Below are 18,085 nucleotides of genomic sequence, written 5' to 3'. Positions count from 1 at the left end.
CGATCTAGTACCAAACAACTGAGTGCCCTCGTGCCTTATTTGCACAAACAGCTCTGGCAAAGTATAAACAGCAATTCAGGACAACACTGCCATTCTCAGTGCTGACGATGCAAGCCTGTTTTATTTTCATTTTAATTTAGTGAGCTCTCACTGAAAATTAAAGATTCCCTGAGAGCTCTATAGCATGAAGTGGCAAATTAAATTGAAATTGCGATAATCCCCAGCAATGTGTATATAAGTAAAGCAACTCTTAAGTCCAGACACCTTTCAGACTAGTAAATTCTTATATAAATAAGAAAAAGCAATCTCCTACAATGAAAATATTCTCAAGCCTTTCAATTTGTCTGCAGACATCCCAGAATGCATCACATTGCGCGTACACTACCATTGCAGTGGGACTACTCAGATCCCTATCAGAGAATGAAGTACTATTGAAATGGGTTACATGAACCAGAAGCACCACAGAATTTCACAGAGAGCAGTTAAAAAAAAAAAAAAAGTCAGTCAGCCGAGCCGGTCTTTGTCAAATTTCCGCTGGCTGCCTTATTGAGAGCACATAGCACGAGCCTCAACATAAATCTCATTTCAGTATTGCCAAATAGCAACATTTGCTTATTTGAAAGTCTAAGCAAGATCTCTGTTCGGGTAGGAAAGCTGCTCAGCTCTGCAACTCTTGTTTTTTTAGGTCTGGGTAAAATTGTTCCTGTGGCAACAATATAATAAGAATTGAAATCCCACAAGGAATTACGCTCTGGGTGTAGAGAGGTACACAGAAGGAATTTAAGCCAGGAATGAAAGTAGATTTGCCAGTAGTCAAGGTTGTGCTGTAGTTTCGGTTATGTCTTCAGTGCAATTTTTGAAGCAGAGAATATGATGATTCCCCAGGGAAACTGCACAACCACAATGCCTAAGCATACTTAAAGATTATCATTCAGGGCTTTTAAATCCAGCTCTGTGTTTCCATTAATCCACTGTGCTGCCAGCCCAATCTCCCATTGTCAGGCTCGCTTCCTCTCTAACAATAGAGAGCTTATTAAATATTAAGGTCTTAATCTCAAGTACTTCTGTATGACTGAGAAATCCTAAACAGTGCACAGAATATAAACATTTTCCTACTAAAAATATATATATGCGCACACGGTGGTATTAGATAAAGGCAAATGTCTCCACACTAACAGAAGTGTGTAATAAATCCATTCATTTTAAAGCAGCCCGTGCGTCTCCGCAGCCACATTCTCCCCGACTCATCTAGACGCAGGGTTCACAGGCTTACCTCTGAAGGACAAAAGCTCACTTTCCTCCTGCCTTGAAATGCCAGCTTAGCAATTAGAAAGAGGTTCATGGCAGGATTCCCACTGCTCTGATAACGCTGATGGGGAAACACTACAGGTAAAGAGGCAGTTGGTTAACAGCAGCAGGACCAGCAGCGTCTGATATTTGATCTCTGCTACTTTTCATTATATTATTTAAAAAAGCATTCAGCCAAGATAGCTTTTGCTTAAAAATTAGACTAACTAAAATACATAAATTGGATATGTATCCAATACAAGATTTTCCGAAAAGAATAATTTTCTACCTAACAGGGAAGGGGGCGCATCCAGTCAGAGGGATTACTTTCCTCTTGTATTTCAGCTGGTTCACTTCAGATCACAAGCCTGGGTGGGGAAAACCAGGAAAGCTTTTACCTGAGATTTTTAGCTTTTCATACTGTTAAGGCATTCCACTGGACCCAACAGTAAGACAGATGGTCACCAGGAAAACAGCAGCAAATGAGGCTCCCGTTTGTGACACCTCCTGTGGAAAGAGGCCAGGGAATACCCACAAGGGTGCAGAAACCCCACTTGCCTCTTTGAAGGAAGATCAGTAGAGATCCGTAGTGCAAGCAGTCCTGCAGCTCCCTGAAGTAGCCCTGTGAGCTCATTGGGAGTGTAGCTTGTTACACAATCTGAGGAACTAATACCTTCCCAGATCAGATAATTCTCTTATCTTCTTTCTCTGTGCCCTTCCCTCCAACCCAAGTTTTCTACTGCAGCCAGATCTGCTCCTCTCAGCACAGTATCACATTCCCCTGGGGGCTGGCACGCTGAAACCCCTCTGCCAGGAATCAGAGGTATGGCAGCTTCTCTACAAACAGAAATACAAACTTCAATTTTCCTTTCTAGACTCTAGACAAGGCTCAGATATTGAACAATGGTCAGACAGGCATTACACCCTCAGGGGCAAAACCTGGATGTTGCCAAATAAACGAAAGAAATAAGGAGCTTAGAGTCTGTGTGTACATGTAATATCCTAGAGATCAATCAAAACGAATACTGGATTTAGTGCCCAGGTAAAACATAACAAAGCAAAACACCAATCAGCAGTCTGAGGTTCTTCCAGCACGGCTGGTGGAGATGCTGCTCTGCTCTGTGCTGGGGCACATCACTTTGACATGGGTAGTGTGTGGGCGCTACCATTGCAGTGACACTACCATTTTTGTTACATTATTTATATGTGGACCTAAGACAGTCGTTGCAAAACCAATATACTCACAAAAATTTTCCATGATGTTGTCAGGTCTCAAAATGCAAAGTTACCATTTGGATATATTTGGCTAGAGGTTTAGCTGAGGCTCAGCCTTGTGTTTCCCTGACCCATGTCACGTACAGGCCCATCAGTAGGGAACAAAGTACTTCATTATTCATGTTTGAGGACCATGATTAACATTTCATAAAAACAAGTTCTGCAGGTAGTACACTAAAGTAAGGAGGTATTGAGGGCTAGAAAACACATAAGGCTTCAAAAACCCTTGGAAGGGATAATACAGCATGCAGAATTATGTAAGTCATTTTGTACTGCAAGTCAATCCCTTTATTAACAGGGGATTACAACAGCCACAGCATTTGCTATCATTCACACACACATAGCCCATGTATTAATTCCTATATATGCAAAACCCAATTCAGTGATACACTCCTGCAGTGTACTTTCCCGCAGCCCCCACAAGCTTTTTACCTGTAAGAACGTCAGTACCTCAGATTTACATTTCTAAAACTCTCCTGGATTACTGCAGAGCATGGCCCTGCACAGAAGCCCAGCAGAATATGGTTTCTACATTTACCCAGAACTCTATGAATCTTTGTACTACTTCTGCTAGTGGCCCATATGACCATACCAGGGAAATGGTAAGGTCTGTAAAGTGACTAGTTTAAAACAAATAAACAATATTCAAAATCTGTTGTAAGACCTACAGGCCAGTCCTTCATTACCAAATGCTTGCAGATTTGGTAAAAAATGATCTTCCACTTATCAGTTCTTTCTGTGTGTGCACTAGCTTAGTTTCTTCATGCTTTATTGCATACTTATTCCACCTATTTTATAAGAACAGTCTTTAGAAATAGTCACTGTACATGCTTATGAGTTCAAGGCCAGGCTGGATGGCTTTGAGCAACCTGGTCTAGTGGGAGGTGTCCCTGCCCATGGCAGGGAGTTGGAACTAGATGATCTTTAAGGTCCCTTCCAACCCAAACCATTCTATAATTCTCTATGATTCTATGAAGTAACAAAACCAAACACTGAATCATTCTAAAGGACAAAACACTTGAGGTGCAAAATAGCTTGGAGAAAACCAGTGTGTTACTTTTGTCAGCACGGGAAGTAATTATTTTGATAATGTGCAGAACAATCCATGAGACATTAAATAAAAATTAGTGTTTCAGCTTCTTTGTAAATAAATTCTTTTATAATCTCCTCTCTTGATAGGTAAGCCAAGTTTGCCTTGCTATAAGTTCTCTGTGGCCTACTAAAAAGCTTGGCAGAGCTATCTCATCATAACTTAATTTCTTCCCTTATCCTTCTTAATTCTTAAAGTTTAATTTAACACTGACAGAAATGAACTGGAATAGTTCAAATTAAGTGGAAAACAGCCATTATTATGAATGCACATTTTACCAGTGAGTTACAAATCCTGGAAATAAAAGGGATTTCTTCTCCAAAGCATTACCAGTCCCCAGAACAAGATCCTGCAGACAGATCTATTAGCACCTAATTTACATTCTGAGATAGGATATATATGTGACACAGCCCATGATGGAGACTCAAAACCAGGGGTACTTTTACAGGCGATTCAACACAGCACTTTAGGGATCTTTAATTTTGCACAAATAATTAACCTCAGCTTCACTTTCCTAAGCAACTTCTGATGCACATTTTCAGTAGTGGTCAGGCAGTTGGACTAGATGATCATTGTACGTCTCTTCCAACCGGAACTATTCTAGTTCAACAGTAATGGCAAAAGGGTGAGACATTTACCAGGACACAGATAATTGTGAAACTAAACCAAATATCCTTCCTCAGGGTGATGCACATTTGAGGGGCTACTTATGAAATCCTGCCTTTCAGCTGAGCATCGTAAGTTTTACCGTCTGACAGAAAGAAAAGCTTTACAGTGAAAAAAAAAGCACTGTATGGAGAGATGCTGTTAGAGAACTCTTACCCAGTGCTGCTCACTTTCAGCGCTGTGTTTCCAGACCACTCCAATACCATCAGAAATTCTAACACGTTTTCACATGCAGTGAGTCATGCCATTATCCTCCCAATTTGGTAGCGGCTGCAGTCGATCTGGGTGACATCTCCCCATCATCATTAAGAAACTGCCCAAATTAAAGTGCCTGACACCTGAAACACAGAATGCTTCTCACTAAGCAAAGCTTTCATTATTTAGGGTCTGCTCTGAAATTAGAAGTAAATTCTTTCAGATGCAACCGTTTACTTCCAGAAAAGCCTCAAGTGAGTTATTTGATGCTGCCAGTGGAAATACCTTAAAAAACGAAAGGGTATTATTACAAAAGTAGCATTATCAATAAAAACTGTCTGAGCTATACAACTTCACAGCATAGCTCTGTTTTCAGAAGTGTTCTCCTTTTCATCATTCAGAACCACCATCTTCCAAATAACAGTTTTAAATTTTCTGCAGGATGGGGGAAAAGCATTATTTCTTCTTTTGATTCCTCCCATTCTCACTGAGTCAACACAACTGCAGGAGATGAAGCAGGATTGTTTTCCTTTGAGATTCATTAAAAGAGCTGCAATCAAGCTGCAGCTGCACTGCTAAATTCCATTTTCATTATAAACAACAACAAAAATCCTAGAAAACCAATGGGCTCCCAGACATGCAAGTCCGTGGCAAAGTGGGGCCTGTGGAATCTTTAAGCAGTGATGGTGCCTGAACACCAGCAAAAAAGGTGTTTTCAATTACAAAGAAAATGGCTTGGAATTGAAAGTTGAACAGCAGTTTGCAGTTTGGCTCAGACATCACACAAACACAGCGCCACTGTCAAAGAAGTATATCATCTCAGGTGCGTACACAAGAAAGATTAAAAAGCACAAGGCTAACTATGCAAACATGATCCGCTATAGATCTTTCTTTCCTTTTTTCCCCAGCTTATCCAGGTAACACGCAGAAAATGCCAGAAGTACCAAGGTGTCGGAAAAAATGTTCAAATATTGGGGGGTTGGGGTGGAGAGAAGATGGCTCACAGAAATAACAATTTAGCTAATGGCAGGAGGAATAAAACGTCTTTATTCTCCCTTTAAAGTGTATAATCAGTGATTTCATGACTAGAAAATATTCAGGCCTTTTAAAGATCCAGCTACTGTCTGTGGCTTTCTGACTTATTGCAGTAGTTAATTCCTCCACCCGATTGCATGCCGTGCAAATTACTATTTCCATTTATCCTTTGTAGAGTTACATATCTTCATATCTACAAGCAAAGCCATTTTCCTTTAATCTGTGGTGGAGAGGGGAGGGACTCATCACTCAGAACTCACAACCCCAACTCAATGTCAACAGATTGTTCTGCAACAAATAATTTTGAGAAGACCCTCACGGTGTTAGTGGGGAAGGGACCCTGTTTTGCTCTGGCCTGTTCTGGTTTCTGATGATTCAGTAGCAGGGAGAGAGAGTCAGAAACCTTGACTACTGTTTGACTTTGTGACAGACTTACTACACGACACTGAAAAAGTAATTTTCTCTTTTGTTTCCCCTTCATCCTTTGTCTGACAGGTCTGTTTTAAAGCTGTGTGCTCTTTGGAACCTCTTCTAACTCTTTACTCTGGGAAGCCTATCTGTTTTTTCAATGCAGTTGTTATCCCTAACAACCAAGGGCTCTTGAGAGAGAGGGGAAAAGGCTTCTCATACACCTGATAAATGAGTTCAATACTGCACACACTTGAAATTCAAATTATATGTCAATATGTGTACCTGGGAAGGCAATGAGTATTTACAATATCCGTGTTGTCATCTGCAAAATCCATTCAATAACTTAATTCTCTGCCAAAAAGCACTGGGAGAATACATCAGAACAGTAATGCTAGATTTTACAAATATATATGCCAAGGATACAGCATTGACTCTGCCAAAATATTTCATATTCCTTGGCTCCAAGACAGACAAGGCTCAAAAATGCACAGGGACTGTCCTGGGAACACAGGGCTTTGTGTTTGTTTTGCTAAGTCTAGCTCTCTGTTGCTCCTACAAGAGGAGGAAAGGAGAAAGTATGTTTTTTTCTGAAAGCTGTTGCTTCGCTCCATTCCCTCCCTCTCATCTCCCTCAAGCAGCCACGAGCTGTTTCCCTTTCCTGCCCTGCCCACCACCTTAAGAGACACAGGCAGATAAGCTCCACAGCTACTGCCAAGGGGTGAAGATAAAATCTGAACACAAAACTGGGACCTCGCTTGTGCCAAAGATTGAAGCGCTCTGTGTTAGAGGGAACAGGAAGGTTTTCATTCTGGGGATGATGAATATTCTCCTTGCTACTTTATTTATATATTTTTTTAAACTCTTACTAAAACAACTGAAAATCTGTTTCAGTAAAAAACGAAACTCTTAAAACTTAATGCCCATTCCCTCTTGTATCAAAGGCAATAATCCCAAATCCTAAAGCAAATACTAAAGGTATAATTTAACCCTCAGTGCTTTAAAATAGTCAATAAACGTCTAAAGAGGGCCTTCAAGAAACAAGCTCAGCCATCTCCTGTGTGCAATTGCATCCTCGTGTCAACCACAGTTTCAGGGTTATGTGAATGAAGAAAGGAGGAGTTAGATGGAATTTAAAATCCTGGCCCACTGTTTGACATAGAAACTCCATCTAAAACAATTCCAAGCTAACAACAAAAGCAATTTAATTTTAATAGAAAGTTCTGAGTTAAAAAGCAGAAGCAGCATGTAAAAGCGTGATAGAGCAGATAACCATTTAGTGCTGTGATTCTAAAGGCATCATTGAATAAAATACTTCCTAATGTTAATTCCAGCTAATGACGCTAGCAAGTTACCCAGACTCAAAAAAATTGACTGATTTTAAGTTCTATCTACAATTGCAACACACGAGATAATATATTTCTGAAGAGGGGTACTTGCCATTGATGAAGAAACTATTTGTCTAGGTGCATTAGCAGAACTGGTCTGCATTAATTATTCCAAACACCTCCATCACTAGCTCCAGCTCTAGTGCAAAACAAAGACACTTTGGCTTTCACTTAGTCAGATTTTTCCGCTGTTTTAAATGAGAGCAAAATAAAAAAGAGACACAGAGGTTTTCACATAAGGACATAAAACAGCAGAGCAAAAATAACACGACCACTTGTTTTACACAAAAGCTCCCATCCCAGCAACTGAAACAGCACTTGCATACAAGGGGGAAATCAGCCCAGAGGTAGCTAAGCTTTGCCACCCTCCCACAGTATCCCTGTAGTAACTGTAGGGATTTGGGAGCCAGCTTTGCAAATGACATAAATTACTCTCTCCTCCTCTCTCGCCGTGTGGTCACAAAACACTCCCAGGCATCTTTTCCCTAACTCTGGTAGGACAAGAATGCTGACGCTGCTGGGCCTTCTTCTACTCATGATATATAAGCATGTCTGCTCACAGCATTTGTTTTGTTCAGCCCCCAAAAGGAGTAAAAGAAAACACAAAAATGTTGCAAAAACTGTAATAATAGTGAAATAATCTATAGCAGCTTAACTTTTCTGCCCCACATGAGTTAACCTGAAAAATCAGAGGAGAAACATTACAGACTAGGTGAAAATGGATATACACAGTCCTAAATAATTTCCTACACTGGGCAGTAACTGCCTGCTGACTATTTTTAGTCACAGTCACATCCTCCACAACTACAAGCAAAGAGAACGTATAGTGGAGTATATGCTCTCCAGTGGTACACTGGAAGAAAACTCACTGAAATATATCAAAAGGCCTACCTAGACCACTCCTAAATGCGGATCATAAGGAAAAACAGAAGGAAAAAGTAACATTTAGTGAAAACTGGTGATGCCTGTAAGTTTTTGTTGAACTGCTTTAACACTTGCAAATGTATGCAATAAAAAAAAGAAAAAAAATAATCAGTCTTACCTTCCCGAGCAGGATGAGCAGCAGAGGTAACCATAATGTACAGACTTTACATATTGGTGGAAACGGCTGAAACACCATAATCTTCTGACTTCTCTTCCATGTACACTGACCTTTGAGAAAGGTGAGGTATATCACTCAGGCAGTCCCTGCTGCAGCCATACACTTAGCAGGAACTTCACAGTGAAAGATGACAGAGCTGGAACGTTAGACAGCCCTGCTCCAAGAAACTGTACCTGGATTTGCTGAAAAATGCAACAATCCTGCAAGCCTTACAGCAAGTCACTTATGCAAAAACCACATGGTGTGCAATCTAGAAATTGGAGGGTCTGTGCCCTTCTACCAGCATGTGTAGGTCTGTTGGCTTCTAGTAAATGAAATTAGGAGAGTTAGGAAGTCTCTAGACAGTCAATATGCTGCTTATCTATGTGAACTTCATTACCCTTCTTCAAAAAAACAAGTGGGCAAGGTAACATCCTGTGATTAAGTTCTCCTTCCACCTGGGCAGCCAGCTGAGAATTCATACACAGAGAAGCAGCTTTCTACTTTATTTTATAGTTTGCACACTAGACAATTGCTAAATTTTACCTTATTTAAACTCCACGCAATGGATGGATCAAAATATGGTACTCTATGTGCCATGTGAAGGCAACTCAAAAGTGTCCCTCTGCTTTGCTGTCAGCAGTCGAGTTTAGTTCTAATGTGTTGGAAGTCAGAGTAAGAGCTTATTTCATTAAGAGCTTGTAAGAACCATTATTTTTTTTGTTTCTATAAAAATATCATACAGGTTTTTCTACGGCATTTTTTCTAAAATATTTTTTAAAGTTACATTGTAAACAAATAAACATTAAAATATATCCAGAAAAGGTAACTGATACAAGTAGGAATGTAAAACGACTAATTGCCTTCAATTTTGAGTCTTGGATTCCATTCACCCGAATTTTTTCACAAAATAACATTTTGTTATAATGTTCTCATTCCAACAGAATACATTTAAAGTCATATTTCAGCTTTTAATCTCAAATGCTAACAAGATAAGTGATGTTATTTATTTTTGCAACTTTTGGAATTTAACACTGCTTTTGAAACAGCGTTAATAAAATTCTACTCCAGTTATTTTTCATATTAAAGTTTTTTTTTTTCCTAAAGAAAAGATATATTTTTCCCCAACACAGACTATCAAAGTGATTGCCTGGTAGACTACAAAACACCAATTCAGGCTTAGTCAATTTGCGATTACTACATAAAAAAGAGTTCACTGAGGGAATGGGATTTTCATGAAATAGCTACATATAACCTCTTCAAGCTGCAAAGACAGAATCCATCTGCTTTGTGCTGCCATTTGTTTAACTGAAGTCAAACAGCTGCGCTGTGTATTAATCAAAGCAGTAAACTTCAAAAGACACGTCTCAAATTCAGGAGATACTGTAATTACAATTCCTATGAACATCAATTAACCTTGCAGTCTCATAAAACACTACCCCCACTCTTAAAAATAATCACCATTAGTAGCTCATAGTAGAAATGGAAAAGGTATTTTATATTTTCATCCAAGCCTATGAACAACACTAAATTGTTACAACTCGCTCAACAATTCTTGATAACTAAAAGTAGTTAAAGAAGCCATTTTCCTATGGTCATCCTTAAGTCTACCTTACCTCTCCTCTTTCACTCCCAACTTTCTTACCTGGAAGCTACAGTTAATTCTGGAGTTTGACATCCACATATGATAACAAAAAGGAACTATAAAACAAGGTATCAAAGCAATTTTCCTTGAAGAAGTAGCATCTTACAGTGAGACAAGCTAAACAATTTTTCCACAATTCTCTGTTAAAGCTGCTTCTGATTACAGACTGTATGGCAGCTCTGGTTTTCAAGACAGATACAGTTACCACAAGAGACATGTTCCCTGAGATAAGATGCGATGCTGTTATCCCAGGAGTATGGTCCATGGGATCCTGCAAGTAGTCAGATAAGTCCTCTTTACAGTCTCGATAAGATACTTAGCTGTATACAGATATAAAAACCCTCTTTGTTAACTATTAAAAAGATGTGTGGGACAATAATTGACAACAAAAATACTAGCTTCATATCGAAGGCCAGCTGCAACAGATCAGCTGCTATTTCTTTTTCTCAGTGAATGTGATAAAAATTGTTCAGAGAAATGTATTTCCCTTAAGCCTGCGTGAATCTAACCCAAGAGTAAAACATGGGGAAACACAAGAGCAAAGGTCAGTTGGAGGAAAGCTCCGCTTGGCATCAAGTAGCTAAAAGATACCATTACATTCATAGCACCTGAGATCTTACCCTAATATACAGAAATTTTTCTTGCAACAGAACTGGTTTATAGAGCATAGCATTTTTTTTTCTTAAATGTATCTTAGAAAACTGAATGAGGCAATATTCTTTTGAGATAAACACACTTCCATTTTACCTCTTGCTATACTAGATGTAAGCTGTTTTAATAGGAACAGTAGATATTTCTCCCCAGTCGTACCCTCGATTCTTTAAGCCAAACATCTTTGACCTTGTCCTGCAAGTTCCTCATTTAAGGAGTACTTGCTTCTACAAAAGAATAAACACAGTTGGGTTGTTTATTTTGTGGCGTGGATTGTTGTTTCTTTTTCTTTACAGGAAAATGTTTCTTTGGATTGTAAAACTGCTTTCTGTTCTTTTTCAAATGAGGGAATGAAAGTCACCTGCCATGGTCCTTACAGTGGTTCCACTCCAGCACTTCACCCACCTTCTGCCCTTCACTCAGTTTTCGCCGCTTGTCTGAGGGAAAGTCATAAAAACAGATGCTCTGCAGAACCCACTTTCATACCAGCATCTCTCTCCTGTGTCATCTTTTCATGCATGTGGTGAGGTGCAAATTTCAAAAGAAACCTGTTTTCATGGTGGCTCGCTGATGGTACACTGCTTTGTGGATTCTCTGATACCTAATAAAAGACAATCTGACATTCCCGCACACTGAAAAATTAAACGAACACAAGACCAATCCATCAGAAGTCAATCTTCATTCATTCTGGAATTCACATGCCTTCTGGTGCTCACCTTTTTTTTTTTAACAGAGAACTTCACAATAGAGAATTATGCCAACTTTATTTCTTTTGGAATATTATTTCTAAAGCAACAAATATCTTTTGCCTTTAGAGACAAAAGGTAACATCCTTGGCCTCAAGCACCTATATGCCATGGATGGCTCAAAATCACAATGTACTTCTCATCTGGTAGTTATTTTTCATGATACAGCAAGGGTTAGTTTGATCTCTTTGACACAGAGGTATTAATTCTATCTCTAAGGATGGAAAAGACATTTTTTCTAACATAGCTGTACTCACAGACAAACAAGAATCTTGAACTTCATAGAGAATCATCAGAGAATATAAAAAAAATTATGAAAAACATGATAAATGACATGTTTTCTTTCCTAGACAGGAAACAACAAGCTAAAATGAAATATTCTTTTCCTCCCCACACCCAGTTTTGAAGCTACCTACTAGCTAATGTAAAAACGGATGCCATTTCAGGTCACAACCCCTTCCATTTCATAGAATCATAGAATGGTTTGGGTTGGAAGGGACCTTAAAGATCACCTAGTTCCAATCCCCCTGCCCTGGGCAGGGACACCTTCCACTAGAGTGGATTACTCAAAGCCCCATCCAGCCTGGCCTTGAACACCTCCAGGGACGGAGCAGCCACAGCCTGTTCCAGTGTCTCACCACCTTCTCACCCTTTCTTACAGACTATTTTTTTCTGAGACATTGTGGTTCAGTAGTGCCACTGAAAGTAGAAAACACAGTGTAATAGAATTTAATTCTTATGCTATTCTAGATACCATTGCCAGAGTGACTTTAAATTGCTTTTGAACGAACTGGAAAGTTCAAGTTAATTGAACACAAGGATTCACGTAGCAAATTATCTTACTACTAATGGTATGGAAGAAAGAAGCCTGATTAGTAACCCTGCTGGATACTTGCAATGTGAGAAGTTGAGAGATGCCATAACTAAATCAGAGAGGTGAAGATCAATAGTTCTTTAATCAATGGTGGATTACAGTGGGATTTATTCTGCTGAAACCAGCAGGAGCAGATAAATTCCCCACTGAGATTAATTACTGGGAAGGGTGGATGCAAACAGAGGAGTGCAGTTATCTTTGTGACAACTGTAAGTGGCAAGAGGAAGACCAGTGGGAGTACAGAGCTATTGAGTCTCTGCTGGTGACCAATGACACCCTCATCAAATTCCCAGCACCTCGTAGTTCCTTAGAATAAACTGCCTTGAAGCCTGTGTATTTCTACAAACACAAATACTATAAACCAAAAAGCAGGGATGCAATTTCAGGAGGGGGTTTTTGGCTTTGTTTTTAAACTGACGGGCCGTTATAGCTTTTAGGTTCATAAAAATTCTGTATTATGGACGAAAGCACCAATGTGTACAGCTAAAGAATGACAGCTATATGCACAAAGATGCTGATCACACTCACAGCACCTTTTTAAGTCAAGAGGTTGTCAGAGCTGCTCTGGGGCTCTGTCTATTGGGACTATCCATGTAATCCATCATTACACGCACACTTCTCATTTCCATTATAGCTTTGGTGCTAAACGTTACATTACCCACAAACTAACAAGTAATAACCATGAAAACACACTACTGCTAAATACCCTAAACTGAGACACTAAGCAGGCTAAGCAGAAGCGAGAAATCACAGAGCATCTCGTGTAACAAAACTGATTTAGAATCAAGTCTCAATACATTGAAATTACTGTGACTTTGAACTGATTAAAGAATTTACTAACATGAAAAAAACAAACAGAGCTAACAACATAGCTTGTCATTGCTTGATTTTCTACCAGCTTCAGGGAAAGATATCTAACTGGTCTCCCCCCCAACATTTTATGTTGACTTACCTTATCAGAAGACAGCAAGACGCAGAGGGTCCAGCAGATATTAAATTTGCTGGACATAATCTGATGGAGTTATTTGTTCACTTTGGTTACGACCAGCAATTGTTTGAGAGGTCTCTGTGTTAAACTTTGATCAGATGGCATCAACTTGTCCATTTTATTTCTTGTAGAAAACATTTCAGAAAATATTTTCAGCTCTAACGGCATCCCAGCTATGTTGGTCTATTTTCAATGACTCTGAATCCAGGAGCTTTAAAAGAAATTTCTGTTGTTTTCGTTTTTTTTTTCTCTGAATTTTATCAGATACCAACAATCACATCTGTATGGCAAATCAGAAAAGGTTCTTTATTGGGAAAAAAAATGCAAGTTTAATACAGATATGGTACAAATTACAAAAAATGTTTTAAAAATCACCTCTCCGGGATACCCAAATTAATTGAAGGTGGAGTCTCATTGAAGAAAATAAAGTCTTTCCCAGATCATCTCTTATTTTAAAGCAGGTCATAAAAATAATCCAGGCCTTGTCCCAGTTCCCAGATGGATATTCCAGTGCCCAATTCTTTTGCAAGATCTAAGCGCAACTGGATGGACTAAGACAAAGACACATAAAGCAATTACCTCTTAGTCAGAGACATTAGACACTCCATGCTGCCATCTCTTCATGCTACTATCAGACTTTTTAAAAACATCTATCCTTGAACCAGATACTGAAAAATTTAGTCTGTATTTCAAATACTCTCTGGTTAGCAAGCAATCATTCAGTAAGAGACAGTTAATTGCAATAGTTAATTCAATGACCTAATAAAAGATAACCAGCTAAACAGACAAAATGCCACAGAAATAAATCAGATTTATGAACTATGCAAAAGACTACTCTAATTTAGGCTATCATTTCACAATGTACAGAAATTCTAACTCTTCCCAGAAATGTCTCAGGGGTAAAATAAAACTTTATCACTGAAGACAATTAGAACAACTTGTCAAATACCATCAAGATCTCTTACCTAACCTTGCCTTCTCCCAGGACAGAGTCACAATTTTCATTATCACAATTCTATTTTAAAGAGATTCTGGGAGATTAATATTTAAAAGTATCCTTATTTGAGCTCCAGCCATTGATTTAGGGTTAGTTTAGCCATTGGTTTACAAAGGAAGCAATGCCACAATTCATGTTCTGCACTTCTTTAATTCAGACAATAAAAATAATTATTTTTCAATCTTGTAGTTTCAGGTTTTCGTACTTTGAAGTGCAGCACTGCAGTGTTTAAACTGCTCACACCGGGGATGTGTTTAAAACTCATTTCCATAGAAAACAGAATAAAGTATCAAAGCGTCATTAACACATCCACCAGGCCTGGTGTTCATGACGGCTTTTAACTAATCATGAACACATTTTGAGCAACCAGCCAGTGATTATAACACTAAAAGGGCGAAAAAACACCTTTGTTATGGGGTAATAAAATTAAGTGCTCCCCAACCATCTTGATCACCATTATGTGAACAACTCTCTGATTTGGCCTGGCATACAAATCTCGAAATATGTCATTACTAGCTTGTTGAAATTGGAAAGAAACCCTATTTCCATAAATTCACCAACCACCACAGTTGAGAAACTGTTGGAGAAGAATTAATGAAAGAAATGTACAGGAATGTGTGTTCTTAACATGGTTAGTACTGACAATAGAAGGTGAAATCCTTCCATAAGGCCAAAGAGAATGTAGCATAACAACATGCAGCACAATCGATCTTTTCACTGATAGGTTTGCAATGAAACTTTCTAACGTTCTAAGACATGTATTACTAGCAAGAACATAGTTAGATGTGGTAATTAATGTCCCATATGTGCTAGTACTTCCACCAATATTGAATTAATGAAGGGAAATATCCTTGTATTAATGGAGCTTAAGATAACAACCCTGTTCAGAAAAACAGAGCTTTGGATCATTTCACATTAGTTTAACCATACAAAATGTCTCTGTTCTCTGTAAATATGATATACTTTCACTACAGAAGCAATTCCCTTCCAATATTAAAAGCCAGCAGAGGTTTAACTTACTGCCTTTAGCTTAATTTGAGAAAATCTAAAGATAGCTTCCTTGGTACTAAGGCTGCAAGTAACCATTTTATCCTGTATTCTGGTATATTGCAGACTATTGTGTAGACAGAAATTCTACATCCTGCCAAAGTACAAATGCTTAAATTTTCAAAACACTAAAATATGTTCCAGGGAAACAGAACTGAAGAAAACAGGGTGATGCAGGCTGACAGGGAGAATCAGGACCCCATTACGGAGGAAGACAAAAGTTCCCCAAGCTTACAGCCAACATGATCAGAAGCAGAATGTCTTCGGTCTCTTGCCTGACAATCCAAATGTCTGTTAGCACATGAACTGTGCACTTGATCAGATCCTCTCAGAGAACTGGTTTGCCCTAGTGAGTCTTATCTCTAGACGTGGCTAATCTTCAAAAATTCCAAACCCCCAATCTTCTTGTACAGGCAGCTGAAGCTTTGTATCGTAACAACTACACCAGGGTAAACTTCTTTCACAAAAGCCTAAACCCAGTTCAACATTTTCTGAAGTCTCTCAATAATGCAACAAGTCAAGTAAACATCTCTTTCCTCTTACAGCCCTCTGACCTGAAAAAGTGGCACCTACCTTCAGTGTTGGGTAGAAGACGGCATGTTTTCCTCCTTTATTTCTGCAAAACAGGAAAATCAAATAGTCACAATAACTTTGATAGATTCCCATAGGATTTTTAGTTTACGTTAGAATTCAAAGCCAGTTTTATTCCGTCCCACAAAAAGGAAATAAAGACAGTGATGAAGAAAACTGCTGATTTTATTTTGAAGAAGTTATTGCTATTAAAAATAAGATATGCTAGTATTTCAGCACATGAGCATTAATATGCCCCTATCAAAGACAGATACTACTTGCCATTTAGCAGCTTGTATCTTTCAGATTTCTTACCCAATGTCCATTCCACTCTGGAAGCTGAGACACCATGTCTCTGAATTCAGACACTTTTGCCATCAACTTCCATTCATTCCTTCCTTGCACCCTGGCTACTCTATCTACTGATGGCAGGGTAGGGCCAAAATCTTCTCTACTTCTCTTCCTTTTCTACTGCAGATAAGAACTTCTACTCCTGCCCCTTTTCTACTGTAGATACAAACATATCACAGCACATAAATCCAAAGCGATGGGGAAAGAAAAGCCATTAAGAGAAGGTACACAACATATGTAAAAGCCAAGTATGCAACTGTGTCACTGTCCTGCAGGTATCAGTTACAGTAGTATTTGTCAGAAAAGTCCTCCTGAGAAAATCATCCTACTTAAATGGGCTTTGATAACGCTAGCAGTTGTAAAGTTAGAAAGTTCATAACATGACTATATAGACTCAAAGATCTGATAGAGGAGTCTTTGCATAGCAATTGCTTCATGCCACAACTACAACAACAAAAATCCCTAGTTATCTAAAGGATTCCTTAAAAGGCTTCAGGATAAGGCCTTTGAAAACATCTAAAACAACAGAACACAGTTTCCTAACAACTAACATAACGTTTGGGAAAAAATCAGGTAGCTTTCATGATTAAGATGAAAGTCCCAAACTTCTTTGGGCGTAACACTGTCCAAGAACTGGTTATAATGAAATGCAATACAGGCAGAGTCAGACAAGATACTTATTTACCCCATACTAGCGGCCTTTAAGGAGAACTCTTAAAAGAAGTGAAAAGGCTGACAGTGAAGACAGAGGATCGAAGAAGAGATTTCACAACAGACATGGTCTGATACTAGATCTAAGTAAACAAACTGAGATATCTTGTTGCAACTGGATTATAAAACTGTCAGACCGTAAAAGACAGTTGCGCCTACTAAATGCACATCTGAAAAAGATGAAGACATTTGGTTGTCAGATGCAGACTGTGAATGATTTTCTCCAGTTCCCCAAATTACTATCTTTCAGGTTACATTAAATGCTAGCAGTATAAAATATACAGACAGGGCAAGCTACACTGGGGACAGATACCAAGGCTGCATTTTAAACCCCTAATAATGAGAAGAATGAGTTACAAGTGGTTTCACAGCACCACTTCACCAGTTAGGCTCGGAGGAAATGCAGAGCGCATGGACAGACCAAGTAGGCATTGCTCCTAAAATCTCCCAGATGAAGTAAATGCATACTTATCTGTGAAGTCCACTGGGACAAGCAGTCAGAGACAACAGATTTCTGTAATTATTTGTAATATTTAATCTCTGCCTGCTACAAAGCTGTGTTTTGCTTAAAGATTCATGATTTGATTTCCTAGCAGCTGTGGACATGCACGATTTCCAGGTGAGATGCTCAGGCCTCGCTGTCATCCTTATCCAAATTGGTAACTAGAAAAGAATTCCCTTAAATAACTCTCCCCTGCAGCTGGCTGAACCACTGCAGCCGTGACGAGACACATGGCTGCCTGCGAAGCACAGCGCAGCAAGTGAAGTTTAGAGTGATTTTCAGATCCAGTGTGCTTTGTGCATCGAAAATTCCTCCAGGAAGCCCACAAACAAGAATCTCCAAAGATTGGCTTTCAAAGACAAAAGATGTTGTACAACTGACAAGCTATCCCTTTCCCACATGTTCAGTTTGCAAGGAGATGTTTAGGAACTGTGTTTTAGAAATGAATCCCAGAAACATGCCATTCAAACCGAGCCCTTAGATTTATTCTTTGAGAGCAAGTTTTCATCTAGTGGTTCATTGTGTCTCCAATTGGATTGCACATTAAAGATCACTAAAACAAAGCTTCTGATTTATTC

General features: G+C 38.9%; 1 protein-coding gene and 1 long non-coding RNA gene across 5 annotated transcripts in view; both read right to left on the bottom strand.

The window, feature by feature from the left end:
* Window positions 1-4,497: 4,497 nt before the first annotated feature.
* LOC134515298 (uncharacterized) lies at window positions 4,498-11,491 on the bottom strand. Of its 2 annotated transcripts, none has more exons than XR_010070941.1 (3): window positions 11,127-11,491; window positions 8,387-8,496; window positions 4,498-4,656 (listed from the first exon to the last, which is right to left on the bottom strand). It is a non-coding gene; the product is annotated as an uncharacterized LOC134515298 (long non-coding RNA). The 2 variants fall into 2 exon arrangements; XR_010070942.1 differs by lacking the exon at window positions 4,498-4,656 and adding an exon at window positions 7,425-7,532.
* A 2,112-nt stretch (window positions 11,492-13,603) lies between these two features.
* The window catches only part of CHID1 (chitinase domain containing 1), a 117,665-nt gene continuing 113,183 nt past the window's right edge, over window positions 13,604-18,085 (bottom strand). For all 3 annotated transcript variants that reach the window (XM_063334113.1, XM_063334112.1, XM_063334111.1), the window contains 2 exons: window positions 15,947-15,989; window positions 13,604-13,880 (listed from right to left, as the gene is read on the bottom strand). In XM_063334113.1, the coding sequence (XP_063190183.1) occupies window positions 13,782-13,880; window positions 15,947-15,989 (142 nt within the window). In that variant the 3' untranslated portion in view covers window positions 13,604-13,781. The remainder of the gene's footprint in view (window positions 13,881-15,946; window positions 15,990-18,085) is intronic.

The sequence above is a fragment of the Chroicocephalus ridibundus genome, chromosome 4 (genome assembly GCF_963924245.1).
Source record: "Chroicocephalus ridibundus chromosome 4, bChrRid1.1, whole genome shotgun sequence".
Classification (NCBI taxonomy): Eukaryota; Metazoa; Chordata; class Aves; order Charadriiformes; family Laridae; genus Chroicocephalus; species Chroicocephalus ridibundus.
Note: the sequence above shows the minus strand (reverse complement) of the source record. Positions and strands in the feature narration are given on the sequence as shown.